The sequence below is a fragment of the Seriola lalandi genome, unplaced genomic scaffold, assembly GCF_002814215.2.
Source record: "Seriola lalandi dorsalis isolate HSWRI2012SDOR001 ecotype SW California unplaced genomic scaffold, Sedor1 jcf7180002054580, whole genome shotgun sequence".
In the NCBI taxonomy this organism is placed as follows: Eukaryota; Metazoa; Chordata; class Actinopteri; order Carangiformes; family Carangidae; genus Seriola; species Seriola lalandi.
Genome location: NW_019525133.1, coordinates 1,785,356 through 1,807,652, shown reverse-complemented (window position 1 = coordinate 1,807,652; position 22,297 = coordinate 1,785,356). Strand labels below are relative to the sequence as shown.

Genomic DNA, 22,297 nt, shown 5'->3' with positions numbered 1-22,297 from the left:
TTTTTGCAATGAAGTATGTCATGAAAACAGTGTGTGTGTGTGTGTGTGTGTGTGTGTGTGTGTGTGAGAGAGAGAGAGTGAGGGCAAGGACCCATATGAGTGTGTCAGTGTTTCCTTGGTTTGAAACCGCAGATCTCTGCACAGCAGCAAGAGGAGAGTGAGATTAGATGAGTTGCCATTTGGAGGGTCAAAGGTCACAGAAGAATGGGCAAACGAGTGGCTCTCTGTGAGCGTGCTAAATGGTGTTCCTGCGTGTGAGTGCCGTCTGTCTCAGGGTGTGTTTTCAGGCGTGAACTGTGGATGTAAAATGTGTTCGGGGCTTGTTATTTTTTTATTAATTTTTTTTTATTTTTTATTTTTAACTCTGTGGATTTCTCAGTGCCAATTTTGCTGCTCATAAAATGAAAACAATCAGTAACATGAGGGTGAAAATTGAGTAAGAATATGATTTGGAGCTCAAAACAAACAGTTTAATTGTGTTGGGACTCTGGCTCATAATCAGCCGCAAATTTAACACTTTCTTTTTCTCGTCACTTTCAATTACCAGAAGCAGAGCTGTCCCCGAAATGCCTTATTTACAGTAAACTAAGTGTGATCAGCGTTGCGTCCTCAGTCTGCAGTAAACACAACTTTTACTGCACGTTCCTGACCTGCACACACCCACTTGTGTGTGTGTGTGTGTGTGTGTGTGTGTATGTCTCAGGACCCTGATCGTTTATAGGCCTTGCCCGCGAAGCACAAAAGACAGCAGTTAAAGAGGAGGTGCTGATGGATGGATGCTCGTCTTCTCTCTATCTCACTTAGTGCTGTCAATATCACGCTGACATCACCTGTGATATCTTTATGTCAGCGCATGTTTTCCGTTTTCTTCTTCTGCCCTGTCGTACATTTTTGCATGTAGTTGCGCACTTGCCTTCCTGTCATCCCCTTTATCTCCTCCTCCCCTCGCCCCCTCTTGGCTGGGTGTTCGGGTGGTGATAAGTTTTGGAGGAGGGCAGGCAGAGGGAGGACAAACAAGGTCTTTGTGTGTCCACATAGTGGAACAAGAGACAGGCTGGGGTGGCGACGTTGCAGCCGGGCGCTGATAGGGTCCGGTGTGGGGGCCTGGAGGAGGCAAGTCTGCTGAAATAAAAAAATATATAAAAAAATAGAAAAAGATTACACCTCCCCTCCTTTCTACAGATGCCAGGGGATCGTAAACACACTCAATAAAGCGGACACTCCCAAGAATACAGGCGCCAGATTCTTGTCAACATTGCTGTTTTATATGAAGTAGCGTGCAGGTGGACACACACACAACAGGCATGAAGAGAACAGGAGTAGAGTGGAAGGGAGTGTTGGCACTGAGAGCTGTGAATGCCCTTGAACATTTTATTTAACAAAATCTGTGACACCCCTGATAATCACTGGTCATTAATGGCTATCATCTGTGGGTGTTTGCGAAGATAAGTGCAGCCAAACTCTGTGTGTGTGTGTGTTTGTGTGTGTGTGTGTGTGTGTGTGTGTGTGTGTGTGTGTGTGTGTGTGTGTGTGTGTGTGTGTGTGTATGCATGTGTGTGTGTGTGTGTGTGTGCGCAGCAGTGAACCATGTTAGCTTCCTGATGTCTCCCTGGAAAATGCAGAAGAGAAACACTGTCTATGCTCGGATGCTGCTCTGCAAACCTCAAACCTCGCACTCCACATTTGGGTTGCCAGGTTGGGTGACTTTTTTTTTTTTGGAAAGGGGGGGGGGCGTTACATATCATGAAATCAAGCTTTTCCTCTCTCGTTGCTGCACTTGCCACAAAGAAAGCCCGCTGGGTTATCGGCTCGTCCCCCAACCCCCCTCCTTCCCTCTTGGACTATCCCATCACTGAAGCCCCCCAGCTTGGGAGTTGCTAGGTAACCAGAACCAGCTGTTGGTCCTAAGCCCGTTGAGCCCGTTTTGGCTCGGCGTCAACTGCGGAGTAGTTTTCTCTGAAAGCTCAATGTGAACTCGGTGACCGCCGCTGTGGCCCTGACATCATCGTGCCATGGAAAATCTTCCTCGCTTCCTTTTGTTTTTCCAGTTTTATTGTTCCGCTGGTGCAGGGACCGGTGTGGGAGGGTCCACGGCATGTATCACACCAATCTGAGTAATTTAGGAGCGTTTCATCACCTTTCATCACACACACGAGGGGGAAGGAGATGGGGAATGGAGCAAGAGCAGGGCAAGAGGAGAGTTAAAAGACTTAGCTGGAAGAAGTCACATGTAATTTAGAGTCAGTTGAAAATGACAGCTGGATATAAAAGAGAGCCTCTAAAGTGTGTCACTCCTGTAGGTGAGGATACTAAACTGTCTCAGAACACTATTAAAAGAGATTTGAGATGGCAGAGTACACAGTGTAATTTATTCAGGATTTCACAATAGTGCAGGTAAGATTATACCTCTCTGCAGTCCCAAAGTGGACCATTTACCTTTCAGAGTGTGTGTGTGTCTACCTCACAAACAATGTAAGTAAATCTGAGGGGAGTGCATTAACTTGCAAATGGAATCGTCTTTGTAAACCAACCGAGGCGTGTTTGAGATCCATAAAACCACAAAACCAGAGCGCATGATCTGTCAGAAAATAGAGCTTGAGAAGTAAAGATAACTGATGTTGTTCAATGTTATTAAATGCCAATTTAAAGATTGGTTTCCAAACCCGAGGGGAGAAGCACCGGTTTGAGCGACGGTTTATTTTCTTTCATTGATTGTTTTCGCTCTATTTAAGAAATGATCCTTCTCCCTCTGAAAACTCTGACTCACAGCGTCTGGCAGCCGAGCTTTCTGAGCTGCTTTTCCAAGATCAGCCCTTCCAAATGAGAGAATTAGACACCAGATCGTATTCACTAAGGAGAGACATATTTCTACGAGTTGTGCTTTTTTTTTTTTTTTTTTTTTCTAACGTTTGAAAAGATGACTTCTATTTCTGTTGTCAGAATCCAAAAAGGCTTTTTAGTGTGGAACATCTGCAATCCATTTGTGGTTGAGAGTACACTCTTGCCAGCACTGCCAGAAAGTTTTCATACTGCCTGGAGAATCATCCAGTTTGTGATTAGCTTTGGCTAAAGGATGATATCAACCTTAGTACATTACAGCTTCCCTTGAGGGATGTAACAACACATGACCTCCACTGAATGAGGCTATCTGCTGTCACACCGAACACGGTTTAGATTTACTTAGTCAAGCTGTTGGCTTTGTTTCTTTATTACTTGCTGGCCTACGGACAATGCTGGCTGTTGTGCTATGATAAATACTTTGGGTACAATAACAGGAAATTGGCACAGGCAATTTGCATTTTTATCCAGCCAAGATATCCTACCGCTTAATGTAAACCATCTTTAGTCATGTTGTTTCTACTCCTCACAGAAGTTTACGTAACAGCAAATAGGGCCCTTGAAAAACGTCTCTGTGGTGCATTTTTTCGTCCCGCTGAAAAGTGAGTCTGGTGTTCTGTCTGATGTTGGGTGGAACTCTGTGTTTGGACAGGGAGAGTTCTGGCTTCGCTTTAGTTTCCTAGAGTCCAGGTTCTGGATCTGGCTGCCGGGTGGGGCAGCTAGGAAGCTGCTGCCAAACTCCCCAGGCTAGTGCCGACCCAAGGGAGAAAGAGGGCTGGGGAGGGAGGGAGGTGTATACAAACAGAGAGAAAGTGGTGGCGCACAAGTTAAGTGAAGTAAAGAAAAAGAACCAGATGCAATCAGTTTTTTTCCGTCATTAATAGCTGGGGCTCTGGCCTACAAGTACTGGCATGAGACCAGCTTCTGTGTGGTCAGTGGAGGTGGTAGGTGCCGCACAAGGGTGACACAACACCTATAAATTATTGGGATAAGACTCACTTATAGTCTCCACTTTGGGCTGCTTTGCCAGTTTAAAAATCCATAACTTGCTGAAGGAGAAGAAGGCGTAGACTGTAATAGTTTGTGAGTTTTTATGATTAGGGAATAAATTATTTCATGATCCCTTTATAACAGGCTTTGTTTTGTCATGATTACAAATAAGTAATCCATCATCTCAACATAACTCAGATTGTCCTCTCATAACCATTAGATAAAAATGTGCTTGATTCTCACACATTAATCATCTAAAATCAACAGACATACGGTAACCATTCCCAGTTATGTTACTGCTCACATTTAACATCAACAGATGACTGTTATTACAGCTGTCTGCAGCTGCAAGCTAATTCTGCAAACCTCTGTAATATCCCACAAGGACCAATAATGCCCCTATGGTAATGAACATTTAGTTTACAGAAGCCTGTAGTGACCAAAAAGATCATACAGTAAGGCAGTGTTATATTCCTATAATATTACTACCAGTGTTTCTGTAGTAAGTTTACAACACAGTGGTTGTTTTAGTCTGTGACTGGTTACCTCATGTGTTAGGTCTGGGCAGTAATTAACAGTTTTTCTTGACTGCCACTAACGTCATAATGAGATCATTTTTCTGTCCAGATGAAATGTTCCAATCATTTTGTAATGATAAAACAACAAAACGAGTCATTGAATGTTTTGTTTTATGCATTTGTCTAATGGAACATAGTTTCCTGCATCGATGTTCTGATGACGGCAGGTTGAGTTATGTTCTTCAACACAAATCAAGAATACATCTCGACCCTCCTCTTCCTCTTCCACCTCAACTGGTCCTACATCAAAACAAATGTTCTTTTCTCACACTAACAAACTGAATGAAAAAAACACAACAGGAACAATAAAGAAATAATAAATACAAAAAAACACACACACAACAAAGAAAGAAAAACTAATTAAAAAACGGTTGGAGTCTTGTGAGAGAGTGAAGGAGGTCGACGCCACAAACTTAAACCACAATAGTAGTTGTAGACTCTGGCAGAAAACCTCCCAGACCTTATAACCTTACTTATCAGAGTCATGTACAGTGTGGTAAATTTTCTTAAGTTTAAGACAAGATGTTATCTTCTCAAGCCACCGAAAGTTTGCAAGTGGGGCAGCTTCCTTTGATCTGAGTAGCACTGCTTCTGTAGTTATGTTTAGTTTTGGCCATGCTTACACTTATCACAACTGTGCTTGATTTCTGGTTACATTTTAGAAAAAAAATCACTTCAGAGACATGAGCTCTTTTGGGTTATTTTAAACTGAATCCAGGAGAGAATGTCATCCCGTATGTCGTCAACGCACCTCAATTTCTAAACAACATTTCCCTCCTGACACTTGCGGTGCATTTAAAGCGTGTCACTGATGATGAATTCTGTTTGACCGGCACCAGGAAAATGCCGTGCATGTGTGGTGTACGTCTGTGCTTCAGTGTGAGACTAGAGACTGTAGCCCCAACACTCATTAACTCTGACGTGACAGACAATCCCCGGAGGGATGAGTGACAAGAGGCCATTCCTGAGTCAACAGTCAACAACACCTTTTCAACTGAGAGTGTGTTTATTCGTTTGTGAGCACACACAGTGTGATTGTCTGAAACGAGGATTTTTTTTTATTCTCTGGACCTTCACTCTATTAAAATTGACTATACAAAACATACAGCTTCTCCTGTACAATAAACACACTGTCATTTTCATTTTTTTTCTTTGGCTGAGGGACTGAGGGACGATTTCTTTCTTTGTATCTAAAACCACAGAGCTCCTTCAAATCACTGCCCAGGTATCAGAGTCATTAAGACCCTCATTAACAGACTTGTTAGGCGTTAATTATCCACAGATTCATAATATGTTAAATGCGGTGCCATGTTCTGCCTTATTAGGCTGGAGAAAGGCTTTTAGTCACCAGGAAATAATTCATCAACAGCATTTTGACCTACTTCCTACAAGTGACGCTGCTTTTTTTTCCCCCATCGGCTGCTTCTTGTGTATGTGTGTGTACAGTATAAGCAACCGATTCTGTGTTCGCAGTTTTGCCTCTCCGTTCATCTCAGGGTGTGTGTCCGCGTACATGTGTGTGTGTTTTCATACGTGGCTCTGTCTGTTGTGAGTAGCTGTGCGTTTTCCTCGTGTACGACTGTTGGATGACAGAAGCATCTGATTCCTCAGCAAGTCTGAGCTGTGATAATGAACTCTGCAGGAGTGTGATGAGGAGGCGCAGGGAGAGCTGTGGAGCCACAGGTGTGTTTGGCGAACAGTCCTCCTCTCCCCAGAGCTGCCTCGCTATAACAGACACTAACCACACACACACACACACACACACACACACACACACACACACACACACACACACACACACACACACAAGGGTCCCTCTGGTGAGAATAATACATGCTTTCAGCTTATACAGAAAGATTGAGGTCGCCTCTTCCACAATATTCTTTCTAACCTTTTCTTTCTTCTTTTCCCATCATTCTTCTCCTTTGATTTGCCATTTAAGCTTTTATGAAGTACTGCTTTTATTAGGAGCACTGCACAATAATAATATTGTTAATGGCTGTAATATAATAGAATATAATAAAAAATAATTTCTTCATCTCTAAAGCATTTTATAAAACAGAGTTTTAAAGTGGCTCACACAGCAGTTATAAAAGCCGTCAGCTCATAAAATCAAGAGCGATGTAAGCAAGACATAAAACATAAAAGCAAAGCAATAATATAAAATCAACTGCAGAACAAAGTCAGTAATAACCAACAGAATATCATACTAGCGAAAAGAAGTCTATAAAAACGAGTTTCAGTTTCCTCAAAAGGAGGACTTTTCCAAAATCTCAGAGCCACCAGGGTGTGAGTGAAGAAACTAATTTGTACAAAATCAAAGCAGCAGAGGCAGAGATATCTTGACTTTTAGCGTGGGTCCAACTCCATTTCCATTTCCCACAATGCAGCCGTGCAGCATCTTTCTTTAGACCTTTCTAAATGCCCCACACTTTCATTTTGAAATGCAGATTTTCTGTTAAAGAAACATCATATGTAAAATTGATGGAGTGCCCTTTTAAAGGTCCATCCAATTTTTTTTAAAGGTGATAGGTAGTGTCTTAACAGTTTATCCCACAAGTAGGCAACTTTGCTTGAGATGTCTGGCTTAAGAGATAATGACGATAGAAATGCACTCTAGTTTTTCCCCTCTAAAGTTTTTTTTCAGCCGCCATCACCAGACTTTCCTCCTCGCCTGCTGCTCCTTCCCTGCTGCTCATCCCGCTCCCTTCCTCTCCTGGTTCTTCATCTTTAATTCCCTGACTGGTGAACTCCTCTCCTATACACGTCTCCTCTGCTTGTCGGGATTTTGTGCTACACACCTCAGTTTCTCGCCTCTGAGATGTCTGAATGTGGTTCACCTTCCCCTGTGGTTTGATAGAAACAGGGAGAGATACAGACAGAAAGAAAACCACCGGTTATGTGATGAATTAACACTAAAAAAGAAAATGCAGCGTGCGCGTCAGTTTATCAAAGCTGGGATTAATGACACACTGCTAAGCTCTTTTTTAAATTATTCCCATTTTACATTTCTCTCAGATGGGTCTAGTGCAGGTAGTCTGTTATTCCTTATGTTGTGTGTGTGTGTGTGTGTGTGTGTGTGTGTGTGTGTGTTTGTGTGTGTGTGCGTGCGTGCAGAGTTGTGTGTTTGCAGATGTGTGTAAAGGCAACAAACTGCATAATTTACAGCCTATGCTTTTTCAGCATCACTGTAGCACTGCATACCTTCAGAGGGTTTGATACCACAGCGGTGTGCGGTCGCGATGAAAGTCCTATAACTTTTACATTTGACTTTAGACCAGTGTGTTCACCTCAGGCCTGCATGATGTTGCCTGGGAAAATCATTTTAATAAACATACTAATAAAATGCATGACAGTGTTTGAACTGAGTTTGGATGTTAATGTTAAAGACAGCCCAATTTTTCAAAACTTTTACTACAAATGTAAATATTTCTCCACAACATTAAGTATTCATGACTAAATAAGCAACAATCAAAGTAAATGTTTGTAAAAATATCATAATTTGTTATTATTTGTTAAGTGTTTAACACTACAAATCTCCACTAATCTGCTTCAGGCTGTGTTTGTGTGATGAGATTTTATTGACAGCGGCCTGGTAACATCAGCCAACAACCCAAAAAACCATCATCAAATTTAGATTCGGCTGCTGCTAAATTCTGACTGATGGATGGAAATATACAACATCTTTTTTTTTTTTTTTCTTCTCACAACTGAACCCCACCCATTTCAAAGCGGAGAGAACCACCCTGAAAAAAACCGCATAAATACAGAAATCTCTCATGTGAAAAAGCCGATACTGTTCTCCATATTCACAAGCACCTCTTGCTTTTACATTATACGCATCTGATGTGTTGAAAGCGCACATGTTAGCGTGCTGCAGCTGCGTAGGTCACAAACACTGTCCTTGCTTCCCCAAAACTAGAGGAGTTAGAGCGACAGACATGGAGCAAGCAGGCCTGGATGTCCTCTCCAGCAGCGCAGATGCCACTAAATAAAATATTTCATAATCCTGCCCAAATCCTCTAATCACCATGACAACAGGCAGCAGGGAGCCAGAGTGTGGTGATGTATGGACCCCCCCTCCTCTTCCTCTTTTTCTTTTCCCTCCTTTTTCCCTCTTTTTAGTGGAATTTGGGTCTGCACTGTCAGATTTCTTCTTCAGTGTTACTCTGTTTTCACATAAAGAATACGTCACATTGATTTTGGGGAAAGGAAGTTAACCGGTACACTCTGTCACAGTCAGCTGCATCAGTTTGTCTTTTAGTCAGTCAAGTAAGATATTCAGATTTATAGTTTGTAGTGGTTTTTGCCACTTGTCTTCCTGACAGGCCACAGCATCATAACTCAGACAGAGCCACAAACTCACTTAGAGGAGACATATATTCTTCATATGGATTTACAATCTAAATCTATGATTCTGGTGCTAAGAACACCATCAGTTTAAATGTAATTATTGGGGACCAGCTGATTTTCTTCAGTGTCAGAACGAAGCTAGTTCTGTTCGAGTGTGTGAAGGGGCGTAAACTGTACAGAGGGTGCAGACGCACACACACATAGGAGCACACACTGAAGGCCTGCCGGCTTCTGTACGGTGATAGGATAATGGAGGTGATGACCTCATGGGGTGAAAGGACCTGTTGCCTGGTAACAGTGTGGATAACAGCGAAAGAGGGGTAGTCATATCATCAGCATTGTGTATCGATGAGTGCGTGTGTGTGCGCGTGTGTGTGTGTTATCGACCAGTGTTGCCAGGTAAGGGAGATGATGATAGTTGTTTAAAGTAGTGAGCGGCTCAGTCCAGTTCAAGAGTATCGATCCCACTCAGGTGTGTGTGTGTGTGTGTGTGTGTGTGTGTGTGCGCCCCTGATTTAGCCTATCACACAGGCAAAACACTACACAGTCCTCGCCTGTATAAACACTTTCTGCTGTGGGATGCGTTTTCTACATTTTACTGATTCTTCTGCAGCTCACTGTGTGTGCCAGACATAAATAATTAACTCCCTCACTCCTCCGTCTCTCTGTCTCTCTGCAGGTATTCGGCCCCAGATTATGAATGGGCCTATGCACCCGCGCCCTCTGGTGGCGCTGCTGGATGGGCGCGACTGCACCGTGGAGATGCCCATCCTCAAAGACCTTGCCACTGTGGCTTTCTGTGATGCCCAGTCCACACAGGAGATACATGAAAAGGTAAAAAACTCATCTGTGAGTTGTTTAGAAAATGTAGCAGCTACAATTCTCACGGGCAGAAAATAACAAGGTTTCATTAGCCCCATTTTATTTTATATGTCACTTGCACTAGCACAAACCTGTAGCACTGACCTTTTAGCCTCATGAAAGATGGTTGCTATCCTGGAATGGCTCTCAAAACCTGGTCCAAGATGTTTAGCGCTTGTCATGACGGCTCCTTATTTATACTCTCATTTTAGCAGCTTTTGTTTATGTTCTTTATTAATTTTAATTACTGCTGTCGATTTGTTGTGAGGTTTATATTTACTTTAGTTGCTTCAAACAATCTAGAGTGGCCAATAAATAGGAAAAAAATGGATCAGCAACAAACAACTTCACAGTCTGGACAATATAATTGAATTATTTATTATTTTTCCTAACATTTCTACAGACATACTGTTGTCATTTCTGTCTCGATACGTTTGAAAATAAATCGAGCTTGGATTTATTCATGACCTCACAAATCTACACTCACAGTTTATTTACAAGCTTGTCTCCGGTGCTTTTAGCAGTTACATAGTAATTATTATTTACATAGGCTAGCACATTTCAAAAACAAATCACACAGTGCTTTTTAAGAGACATAAAATCAACAAACTGCACAGATCGAGTAGAGTAAAATAAGAAATAAAAGATACTAAAATTAAATAAACTATAAATGCAGTAAAAGCACAGAGACACAGAATTAGAAATAAAACAACACTAACAATTTAAGAAAATTGTTGCCATCTGAATTATATGCAACACATTCAGTGCTAACTCTGTCTCAAAATTAGTTTTTGTAACATACAGTATATGTTCGGAAAATGGTTTGACCAAATAATATACTCTGAAGCAACACCATCAAACTGTGCTGCTTGTTATAACACTATTAATAGTGGCGGTATCTGCAGCTACTCATAAGCAGAAGCAGGCACACACTGTGATACATATGAACTTTGAATGGGATTCTTGAATAATTTGCCTTCAGCTGAGCACAGAAGAATCATCCCTTTCCTCTCTCCGTGTCCCCTCCTCTGCAATGTTTTAATAATATTTCAGCCCACTGGCTTGTTCCACTCTCCCAGTTCAGCCATAATGGTTTCATCACTGACTCTAATCCCACTGGGTGCTGAAGTGCTGCTTTGTTAAATAAGGAGGAGGAGGAGGCTGGTAATAGAAATGCAGTATAATTGTTCTGAGCCAGAGTGGGTGAAACATTTGTCTTATTTTACTGTCTAAGCACTGGAGCAATTTTACAATCCAAGCTGGAGGATTTGTGTCTTTACACTCAAAAAGAGAATAGGGAGAGTTTCCATTGATGTTAAATCAATGTACTAAATTATCAAAACCTTCAGTGTTTCTCATTTGCCATGAAAAACTAGTCAGTTTTATTTTAATGGCAACCTAATGATTTTAATTTAGAGGTTAAATGGAAGAAATGCTAAATAAATACTTCATTTTTTGTCTTTTTCTTCACATTAGTATCTTCTTCGCTCCCCTAGTTCTCACACACACACACACACACACACACACACACACACGCACACACGCACACAAACAAGCAATCTCTGTCCAGTAAGATGTTCTCATAGTGAATACATTATACACACAGAGGACCCATCTGGGAGTATACTTGTTGGCAGCGTTCCCATGACTATAACTGCACAGCAGAGGGTACAGATGGGGGGCACACACACACACACACACACACACACACACACACACACACACACACACACACATAGACTAATAACCTCAGTGCTAGTCTCAGTAGTGAAGTACTGTTCACACACAACTATATAAACAAACTCACACAGCAAGTGAGAAAACAACAGGACGCTGCTGTCTTTTTGCAGGTGCTGCCTGATAGTGAGCAGATGCATCGATTAAGGAATCTGTCACTTCAGGAATCTGTGGAAACTGTAGCCAGTGCTAAGCTCAGGAAATTTTGTGGCTCCTGTTGAGTACACGTTCAAAAAAATTTATTGGAAAGCACTTATGGTCTGTTAGCTATTATAATACAGTGCTGTCCTTGGAAAGCCAAAAAAAGGGCCTTTAGAGTTGCAGAAAGATACAAAGTGGTGTTTTTTTCAAATGTTTTTGATATCACTGTATCTGTAATCACAGCTGAAGGGAAAAAGCGCTGCTGTTTTAGTGCAAAGTTAAACTGAACACTTGACCACATCTGAGGATGTAAGTTAGAAAATTGTATGTATCTTGCTCATGCACAAAACACTACATCAGTCAGGACAAATTAACGTTTGAAGAGAGACAGAGCACATCAGTACTCAAGAATACAAGAAGAACAATGTTTTGACTTGATTCATTTGGGTATTTTTAGTCCTTTATTTGACCTTGTAGTGATCAGGGACCTTGCGAATATTTATTATGCGACTTAACCATACTGAGACACTGTGTTTTGAATACTCTTAAATTTATAAGTAATAGAAAATATTCATGTATAAAATTATGCTTCTGTACTTAGTGCATCATCCTGCATTGTTGTCCTCACACATCCATCCAGTGTAGGCTCCCCAAATTGGCTGTGATCACCAAAACCTTTGCTCTAAAGCCCATTAGACTATGGTCATATAAGAGGTTCAAAATACACAGATGAAGGGACAGTGCCAACAAAGGTTATATTTTAATAAAAAATTATCAAATAATTTATTGAATTAGTTGGTCTTAGTTTCCAAATTGGAGCATAACCTTATATGACAAGATTGATACCATTTATTTGTCTGCATGCAAATAATGAAGCTAGAGCCAGACTGTGATTATCTTAATTTAGCATTAAACGAACACAGGGAAACAGCTATCCTGGCTCACTTTAAAGCTAAAAGAAAATAAGCTACCAGCATCTCTAAAGCTCAGTAATTAGCATGTTGTAGCGTAATGTTTTCAAGACTGAAAGCAGGGAGGGGAGCCAGGCTCACTCCTAAGCTCAAAAATACGCCTGCCAAAATCTATAAAGCTCACTATTTTATAGTTATAGTAATATATATATATATATGCTACGTAACTACCTCTTAGACCACAAGTGAATCTCCATATTCAAGTGTTTCTTAAAAGCTTTGTAAATGTGTCATTAGTGTACAACTTGTGTTAAGTGTTGCCATTGTGAATGGATGTATGTGCTTTCTTTGCAATATTCATGATTCCTTGCTGTAGGTAATAGTCCTAAACAAAACACTGTGCAGTAGCACTGTGGCACATCAGCTCAAACTGCAGATGAGCTCTTCAACTAATTAGCACCATACAAAACCCATTTGCTAATTTTTTCCACTTCATGTAAACTTGCTCTCAGCTTAAATTCCTGTTGCTTAAGAGTCCACTGTGATTCTGTGTCATTTTTCAGTATCGTCTCCAGCCAAGCCTGCTACTGGCCTGCTTCGCTCAAGTAATAAGATTAATGCATGAGGGCAGCTTTAACCTTGAATTTAGCATCCAGCTCCCACCATGGCTAGCTCCAATAAAAATGCAGTATGAAAATTCATGGCTATGCTAATCCGGCTCGGTTAGGTTAATTCAGTTAGCGGGTTGTGAATTTAAACCTGTTATTTAACAGCCATGGCTCGCAGCTACTTGCTTATGCTCTCTGGGTTCCTCAGCAGCTGTCAGTTTACTTTATGGGGCTGCCTGCATCCACTCTAAGCTTGTTTGCATACAGTCTGAATGAATGGATTGTGACAAAAACCAGCTTTGGCAAGCACTCATAATAAACACACAGACAACCACTCATATTTTACAGCGCACATAAACAATCCATTTGCATTTAGATGAAGAATAGCAGACATAAACTTAGGTCCAGGAAAATGGGAGGTGGTGAAAGCACTCTTATTCATGTTAGTCGCAACAAGTTGCTCATACATACTGTTATGGGAAAATCATCTGAATATCAATGTGGGGATGATAATGATTACGAACAATAATGACATTGTGATCATAATAAACATGCAGATGGAAATGCTCCGTTTCCTTCTATCTCTACCACAGGAAATTATTGTTGAGGAAATACTGATGCAATATAAGAGCGATGACCATCTCTAATGCCCCTCAGGTGCTGAATGAGGCAGTAGGAGCCATGATGTACCACACCATCACCCTGACCAGAGAGGACCTGGAGAAATTCAAGGCGCTGCGCATCATCATCCGCATCGGCAGCGGCTACGACAACATCGACATCAAGGCTGCCGGGGAGCTCGGTGAGGCTGAGGGACAGACAGAGACAAAAGAGGAGGAAGATAGATATAAAAAAGATATTTAAAAAAAGTGAGGTCGTTCAGAAGAAGACAGTCATTATGTGCTGAGAGTAATGAACAAGGAGGGTCATGTCTGCCCATATGGCTCATTTATTCAGTAGCACATGAGAGGAAATAAAGAATACATCAACAAAAACAGAAATGATGCATTATGGATAAGGATAGTGCACCTTTGGATTGAGGCCAGACCAAACTGAGCTTGCTATATTGACTTAACATAAACAACATATGTAACAAGAATTATTATATACTGTAGACAGAATATGTAATTCTGCTGATTGCATATGCAGAGCAGATGCTCCAACTGATATGAAACTCTCCCCCAGATTCCCATTTGGCCCCTTCGGCATATGTTTGGTATGAGAGCAGGATTTAGCGTGATATCCTAATTATTGTCATTTGTGGTAATACATTTGAGTACGCTAACGTGGATTTTTTTTTGAGAGATGTTCTTTTCATGGCCATAATTAGCTGTTATCCTCTTATCCTTCACAGTTCAGTTACACACTGCATTTTTATTTTCTACAAGGTCATAAAAAAAGAAAAATTCCTGCCAATTATTTTGTGAAATAAAAAACTGCAGATGAATCTCTCCTCAAAACACCTACAGTAATTATAACCACCATTATAACTATCAAATCTGTGAAGCATTTAAGTGACTAGTATATTCAAGTATCTATCATTGCCATTGTCTTTTCCAGGCATTGCGGTGTGTAATATTCCCTCAGCGGCTGTAGAAGAAACAGCAGACTCAACACTTTGTCACATCCTCAACCTGTATCGACGAAACACCTGGCTGTACCAGGCCCTCCGGGAGGGCACGCGGGTCCAGAGCGTGGAGCAGATCCGGGAGGTGGCGTCGGGGGCAGCCAGGATCCGAGGAGAGACGCTTGGTCTCATCGGCTTTGGTGAGCCTTCTCCTTCGGGGTTTTACTGCAAGAGGTGACGCCGTGTTACTGAAACTCCAGCAGGTCATCCGTGATGTTCGTATGACAATATATGTGGGAGTGTTTGTGCTTGAGGCAGATGTTCAGAATGAATGTCCAAACCTGCCCATTGTTTTGTTTGTACTCAGAGGCAAGTGGGCGAGTGGGCAGTCATTGTCAAGCAGTGGATTGTTCTTTTTTCTGTTGGTTGACATTAACTGTATGTGGTTAGTAACTTTATGACTACTACGATGTCCAGGAGGATCTTACTCAGAAACTTGAAAAAGGCTCAGTCTCTTTTAGATATTAAAATGTATCTTATTCAACCAGCTTCTACCAGCTTGTCAGTTTACTTAACCCATCTGTTGGTACTGGAAGCCATGAATGTTTGTCCCAGATTCTGTGCCAGTAGATGCTGAGATGTTTCACAGAATAAGTGAAAACTTTGTCCTGCTGGTGGGAGTTGAGGAATAGTCAGGGCTTTCCTCTGGAGACCATGAATAACTTGAACCAGCACTAAATGATCAATTAATAATCAGATTTGTTGTGATTAATTTTCTGTCAAACAACTACTAGGTTAAACAGTTCATCCTTTCAGCGCTGGTATTCATACACACATTGATTCTGCTCAAGTACAGTAGGCTACTGAGCATAAAAACTAAGCTACTAGAATCTGAATCATCTCCTGCTTCCTTTCCATCTCATGCCCCCCTCAGGTCGCTCAGGCCAGGCGGTGGCGATGCGGGCCAAGGCGTTTGGATTCAACGTGATCTTCTACGACCCCTACCTCCAGGACGGCTTGGAGCGCTCGCTGGGCGTTCAGCGAGTCTACACGCTCCAGGACCTGCTCTACCAGAGCGACTGCGTCTCCCTGCACTGCAACCTGAACGAACACAACCACCACCTCATCAACGACTTCACCATCAAACAGGTCAGTGGGCCTTAAGCGCTGAGGAAGCTCCAAAAAATGAATTATATATGTCAGTAATATGAGCCTCAGGGGATGGGAAATAAAGGAAACCGATTTTACTGTCTCACAATAAACACATGACACGGTCTGAGAAGCTGACAGAGCCTGCAACTTATCACAAACTGAGAAGCCTCGATTCGTTGGAGGCTCTTTTTCATTACCCTCCAAAGCAGGCTGCGCACTCTCTTTACTAAGCTAATGATTCTCTGAGGTTGGTAGAACAGCTTTAACCCAGCAAACTGGCAGCTGACTTGGCCGGCCACTGGCATTCTTTGGCTGCCAGCGCTCCTTTGTTAGCAACTTCCAATTATAGGCTGTTTAAACAATCTTTTAATGAGTGGCAAGACACTCAGAATAAGCACATGCAAAGAAAGACAGTTCTTTAGAGAATTTCTATGGATAGAATAAGAGTGATGTACATATTTGGGGGGCTGGTGGTGGGACATCTTTTCCCATCCGATTATTGTCTATAATGTGGTGGGCTGTAATCTGTTCTTCTTCACATTATATGTTCCTTTATAACTCTCAGTCGGTGTGACCCAAACATTGCCAAAGTGTTTGTGCGTGTGTGTAGTGGGTGTTGGAGCAGTCAGTGGGTTCTTATGCTTGCTCATCGCTGAATGAATGAGCCAAACATAGTGAGTAAATAATATGAATTGTATCATTTTTGTTTTAGTACAAAAAGTTAAATAATCATTTGGACCCAAACAGAACGCAGTAATCTGACATTTTTATATTATAAACCTTTAAACATTAAGCGGTAAACACATTTACATTTCCCCTGCAATACAATCCAACATACTGTATTTTGATAAGCTTGTGCACATTCTGAGCAGCACACCACACCTATTGTGAGCTGCCAACAAAGCAGTCAGTGACAAACCAAAGAATGCCACTGACCAGCCAAGTCACAGTTGCCAGCTGAGTGGGCTGCCAGTTCAGGCATGCAAGTTAACTAGCCTTGGTGAATCAGCAGCTAAGCTAACCACGGCATGTACTTTAACCCTCAAAATGTCATAATGGCTTATGCTTTGGAGAGCAGCTTTTTTTTTTTTTTGTCTCCAAATGGGAAGTGAGTCCCCATAATGAGTCTGTGTGAACAGATTTGATGAATACAAGAAACACTGACTGCACATCCTCCTCTCCTGATCACTGCTGCCACCTGGAGGACATGAAATGAAGTGCGGGTTGTGTTTTTATAACTGAATCAAATACACAGCTGCTGAAATTGACTGCTGCTTGAAAGACTTTGTTCACTACTTGTGTTATTGGCTTCAGTCTTCTATATTCATCTGCATCATCACTTACATGCTAGTTTCTTTAAGAGCCCAAATAAGAGCTTTCGTGAAGATGAAGGGATTAGTGTCATTTAAATGTCTTATTTAAAAAGCCTTGTGTTATCTTGTCGTTCTTTATTTAAAAAGCATTTGTTTCCCCTTGTGTTGGGTTTTTAAAAGAAATCTTCCCACGCAACCAGCGACAGCACCTCTGGGTGCACAATCCCAAAGCAGGGTGATATGTTCATTGCAGAAATTATTATTGAGAGAATAAAAATGTATTTGTGTGTGTGTGTGTGTGTGTGTGTGTGTGTGTGTGTGTAGATGCGTCAAGGTGCTTTCCTGGTCAATTCGGCACGGGGAGGTCTAGTGGATGAGAAAGCTTTGGCCCAGGCCTTGAAAGAAGGCAGGATACGGGGAGCCGCCCTGGACGTCCATGAGTCAGAGCCTTTCAGGTGTTTATGATCACACCCTCCGCTTCATTCATTGATTCAGTTAACTGTTTCAACACCATCTGACTAAAAGATATGAAGAAAATAGCTGCCAATACAGCCTAATAAGTGATGGGAACATTTAGAGGGAAGCATCTGTTTTCTTCCTCGGGCATCTCCTAATCACTTTGTTTGTCGTTTCCTTCTTTCATTTGCTGTTGCACAGTTTTTCACAAGGTCCTCTGAAAGATGCCCCCAACTTGATCTGCACACCCCACACCGCCTGGTACAGCGAGCAGGCGTCACTGGAGATGAGAGAGGCCGCTGCCACGGAAATACGCAGAGCCATCACTGGTATGGAGACATCTTTGAATGCACGCATTCCCGCACTCATTGATTTTTGGTTTCTCAGCTCACCGATCTTTAATCTTGGCCCCGACACAGGCCGTATCCCAGACAGCCTCCGAAACTGCGTCAACAAAGAGTTCTTTGTCACCACGGCACCCTGGGGAGTGATGGAGCAGCAGCAACCTCAAGTTCACCCTGAGATCAACGGTGCTGCATACAGGTAGGAGGCGGATTTATGTGAACCGAGCAGGCAACTCACATCACACAGAGATCACCTGTGTCATCTCGACACCTCCAGTAAATGAGGCTTAACACATGGGGGAGGGGTAGTCTAGATGTTCATATGTATGTTTGTCACAATTCTGACTTTCTTTTCCTGAATATTAGGATGGGTCGTAGTTTTTGTGGCGTATTTATACACAGAACTTGGCCCAAATGAATTTCTCCCTTGGTTTCTCAGTCTCTATATTGTCTCAACCAGACTGAACTGCTTCTCTCACACAGCCGAGTGAACCAAACCATGGTACAGGCCATAGCAACGGGGGGAATGCAGGACAAATTATATACCTAATTCTCAACCAGGTAAATGAATACTACCACTGCTGGCCCACAGGCCAGGGCAAATGAAAGACATCATTAATAAAAACCAAATCCCATTGAAATCTGTAGTCTTTTTCTGCTTCACACTCATGTCCTGTAACTGTACCCACACTACCCAGCATCTCATCAAGCCCCCCACCACCCCCCTGAAACAGAGCTGAATAAGAGACCTGACTAAGTTCAGCAAAATGTTTGAAGTGTAAGGACGTAAGTTGTGCAATGACTGTATTTTAGATGGGGAAAGGTTGGACGAGGGCCTCACATCATAGTTTATTAAGGAAAATCTTAAACAGTTGTGAAACCCCTGTCAACAAACCTGGGATATTATCAGTTTTTTTATTTGCAGCAAGAGTTTCCCTCCACACTTTCACCTTTTAGCTCCCTGTAATAAAGGATCGGTTCACCCACATTATAAAAGATATTTTTCTCACTTACTGGGGACACTATTTCTGGGAAGATGTGGTTGATTAATTGTATTTTTTCTCAATACCATGAAACAAACAAAAATCCACTTACCTCCTTTTTATTAGGTTGGCAGCAGAGTTCCCAGAGTTAGGTGTCTTAAAGCAAATTAAACCAAAACTATCTATATGACTAAATGCCCTAAATACTGTTGGGGAGAAAGTGAGAAAAAATGTTTTATTTAATCTGGGTGAATGACCCTTTAAAGTCCTCCCCTACACCACATTAGGACCCCTAACATTCTCATTTATTGCCTCCATGCTGCAGTGCTCCTTGCATTTCCTTTAATCTTGTACCATTTCTATATATTTTGTTTCATAGAGGTGACGTTGCTTAGATCTAATCTAATGTTTATTTGTATCCTCAAAAGTGCATCATCATATGTAACCAATTTAAAATACACAATTTTTCAGATTTCAAGTGTTGGTTCTTTATTTCTTAAGCTCAATTTTAACTAGCAGTTACTTTGAATCGCTCTTCAGACAGTCATGATCAGAAGCAACAAATATTAGTTTCAGCTTTATAGTGATGATCATCCACTGAGCAGCAGCAGACGTTTCCATGGATTTGTCATTTTTCAAATGGACAAAGTTACTTTGAGTTCAACAGTTTTCCTATGTTCTTTTTCATGTCTGTTGATCACCTCCTGTCCATCTCCAGATTCCCTCCTGGTGTGGTGGGCGTCGCCCCCGGTGGAATTCCTGGACCTATGGAGGGGTTGGTGCCCGGGGGTGTTCCCATCACCCACACCTTGCCCCCTGGTACCCATCCGTCACAGGCCACTTCCCCCAGCCAACCCTCCAAACATGGCGACCCCATGAGAGAGCACATGACTGAGCCGTAGGACTGCTGCTGCTGCTGCTGTTGCAACTGAGCAGGGGGCTAAAAAACCTCAGCGACCTACCAACTCAACCATCCAACTGTACGCTTGACTTCAGCCATCTGAACCTACCAGCAGACTGCCTGCCGGGCAACGTTTCACACTTTTTCTTTTTTGTATGAAACCACTAAGCCCAAGTGAGGACAGTGGATGTTAACACACACATGAGCTGCCACACTGAGATGGGACTGACCATCAAACTCATGCGCCGAAAAATCCAAAACCTCTCCTCCCCTCATATCTGTTCTTGTCCCTGATTGATTTAAGTGATCCTTTTGTTTTTATCTTTATTTTTGAGCATATTTTAGAGCGATTCCTCCTGACGTCTGGGACACGTTGACACTTCCGCGTGCAGGATGGAAATCTGCCCTCCCTGTTTAAAGTAAAGCTTGAAAGGACAGTGATTTCATCGAGCCTCCTTTTTCCCTCCTTCCTCCACAATTTCACCCATTTCAGCGCAAAAACATGTCTTGTGTTATTTTGTTTTTGTTTTTTTTTGTTTTTTTTACTTCTGTTTATCCTATATTCTGTGTTTCTGTTGCAAGTGAATATCTGTTTTTCTGTTCTTCAGTGTGTGAAAATGAATGGATTTACAGTTACACGTATGTTATAGCAGACAAGAAAAGTCAGCTGATGACAACAGCAGCATCTGCTGTCTCCATCAGAAATCTGGACTCTCGCATCTTTGCTCTTTCCTGATCCTGATCGTCGTGGCTGGTGGCCCCTGAATGTAGAGACAAGATGCGGGGCAGCAGATGATGTGTTTTCCAGTTCCAGGAAGGATATTTCGGCTTATGGGGTAAAAAACCAAAAAAAGGAGAAAAAAAAGACTGCCATTCATGGTTAGATATTATACGTTGAGTGTGTCACCTCAGTTAAATAGTGCTGTTGTAACTTTTCCAACTCTGCTGAACTGAGGTACCTACAATATTTGGTTATTGTCATGAACAGTGTCCCAAATATTATCTGTTTGCATCCAAAGGACCTGCAGTACTTTGCAGCACCAGCTAGCCAGGTAGGAAAAACAGTACATTTCTTTCTGACTCAGGAAAAAAATAATTAACCTTCAAATCTGTCCAAATCTGAACGGAAAAGAAAAGAAAAACAAGTCTTGGATTATGGCTTTTCATTTCTCCATTGTGGTATTTTTTTTTATATATCAAATGTATGTTTTTTGATGTTCAAGGTTTTCAATCCTGTTAGATTTGTATTGCCTTGTTAAATGTTCTTATAATCATAGTCTTATGTGACCGACCCCACCCTCTCCTCCTTATAGTTTCTTCTTTTTTGTTTTTCTGCTCTAATGAAAGCCAGCTGTGGCTCCCGGAGGCACAGTGCCCTCTGTGAACAACAGCAGCCACATCCATCCCTTTAGCTCCATGATAATAGCAAGAGACGGCTGCTAGCAGATTGTTTGGTTTTTAGTGTGAGTATTTGTATTTGTTTCTTGTACAAGGTGAACATATAGTATACAGTGCAGCTGGAAACAATAAATAAAACTTGCTGTTCTGATTGATGATTGGCTCCGTGGAACGTTTGTGGGATTTTGCTCTTGCTGGAAGCTGTTTACAGTTATTTATAATAAACTTTTTTTTTTTCCCATAAAAAAAGTTGACAATACTTCTGACACTTCTATTATTATTTGTCTTAATTCTATTTGAAAATCATGCTCTAACTTTTGGGATTACAATTTCCATAATGCTTGCGTCTTAGGGATTCCTTGAGTTATGCTGTGATCTACATGAGCCCCAATTTTTGTCAGTTGGGCATCATTAAAAATATGCCAAATTGTGTCTCCATGGATGTACAGACAGCTATCTCTGGATTGCTTTTATTGTGATGTAAACCTGAAAATGTGCTGATTCTCAGGCAAGTTTGGGAGGACCATATCCTGTGATTTCTATGTGGAATTTTGGCTATTCATACAGGGTGGACTTCAGTGACATCGATATCCTCGGTACACACAGTCTAAAAATGTGTGTATCATGTCTGGGTGTTCAGATTTCGCATTGAAATTGACATTGAAATAAATAGGAGAACAGCGAACAAGAAAAAAGCGCCACCTTTGCTATAAATACATAGGACAAAATGGCCGCAGTGAGACCATGCCTGGGTCTGAGTACATGTAGGTAAGGTAAGGTAAGGTATGAAAACGTCTGAAAACGTAATAGTATAAAAAGGCATAAAAATATCATAGTATAATAAAGCATAAAATGTCATGGTCTAGTAAGGCATAAAAGGTCATAAAAACGTCATAGTATGGTAAGGAATAAAACAACATAGTAAAGTAAGGCCTAAACATGTCAAAAAACGTCATAGTATAATATGGCATGAAGATGTCAAAAAACGTCATAGTATAGTATGACAAAAAACATCAATACAACATCATATAATATTAAGGCATAAAAGGTCATAAAAATGTCATAGTATAGTATGGCAAAAAACATAAAAAAAACTTCATATTATATTAAGGCATAAAAGGTCATAAAAACGTCATAGCATGGTGAGGAATAAAATTAAATAGTAT

General features: G+C 41.4%; 1 protein-coding gene across 5 annotated transcripts in view; it reads left to right on the top strand.

Annotated features, from left to right (window-relative positions):
* The window catches only part of ctbp2a (C-terminal binding protein 2a), a 64,149-nt gene extending 42,862 nt beyond the window's left edge, over positions 1–21,287 (top strand). For 2 of the 5 annotated variants that reach the window (XM_087177102.1, XM_023418082.2), the window contains 9 exons: positions 9,439–9,593; positions 13,675–13,819; positions 14,578–14,784; positions 15,519–15,733; positions 17,374–17,504; positions 17,707–17,834; positions 17,925–18,048; positions 18,333–18,410; positions 19,551–19,687. In XM_087177102.1, the coding sequence (XP_087033228.1) occupies positions 9,439–9,593; positions 13,675–13,819; positions 14,578–14,784; positions 15,519–15,733; positions 17,374–17,504; positions 17,707–17,834; positions 17,925–18,048; positions 18,333–18,399 (1,172 nt within the window). In that variant the 3' untranslated portion in view covers positions 18,400–18,410; positions 19,551–19,687. Of the gene's footprint in view, positions 1–9,438; positions 9,594–13,674; positions 13,820–14,577; positions 14,785–15,518; positions 15,734–17,373; positions 17,505–17,706; positions 17,835–17,924; positions 18,049–18,309; positions 18,411–19,550 lie in introns of all 5 variants that reach the window. The other 3 variants (XM_023418084.2, XM_023418081.2, XR_015437952.1) reach the window with 2 other exon arrangements.
* Positions 21,288–22,297: the final 1,010 nt, after the last annotated feature.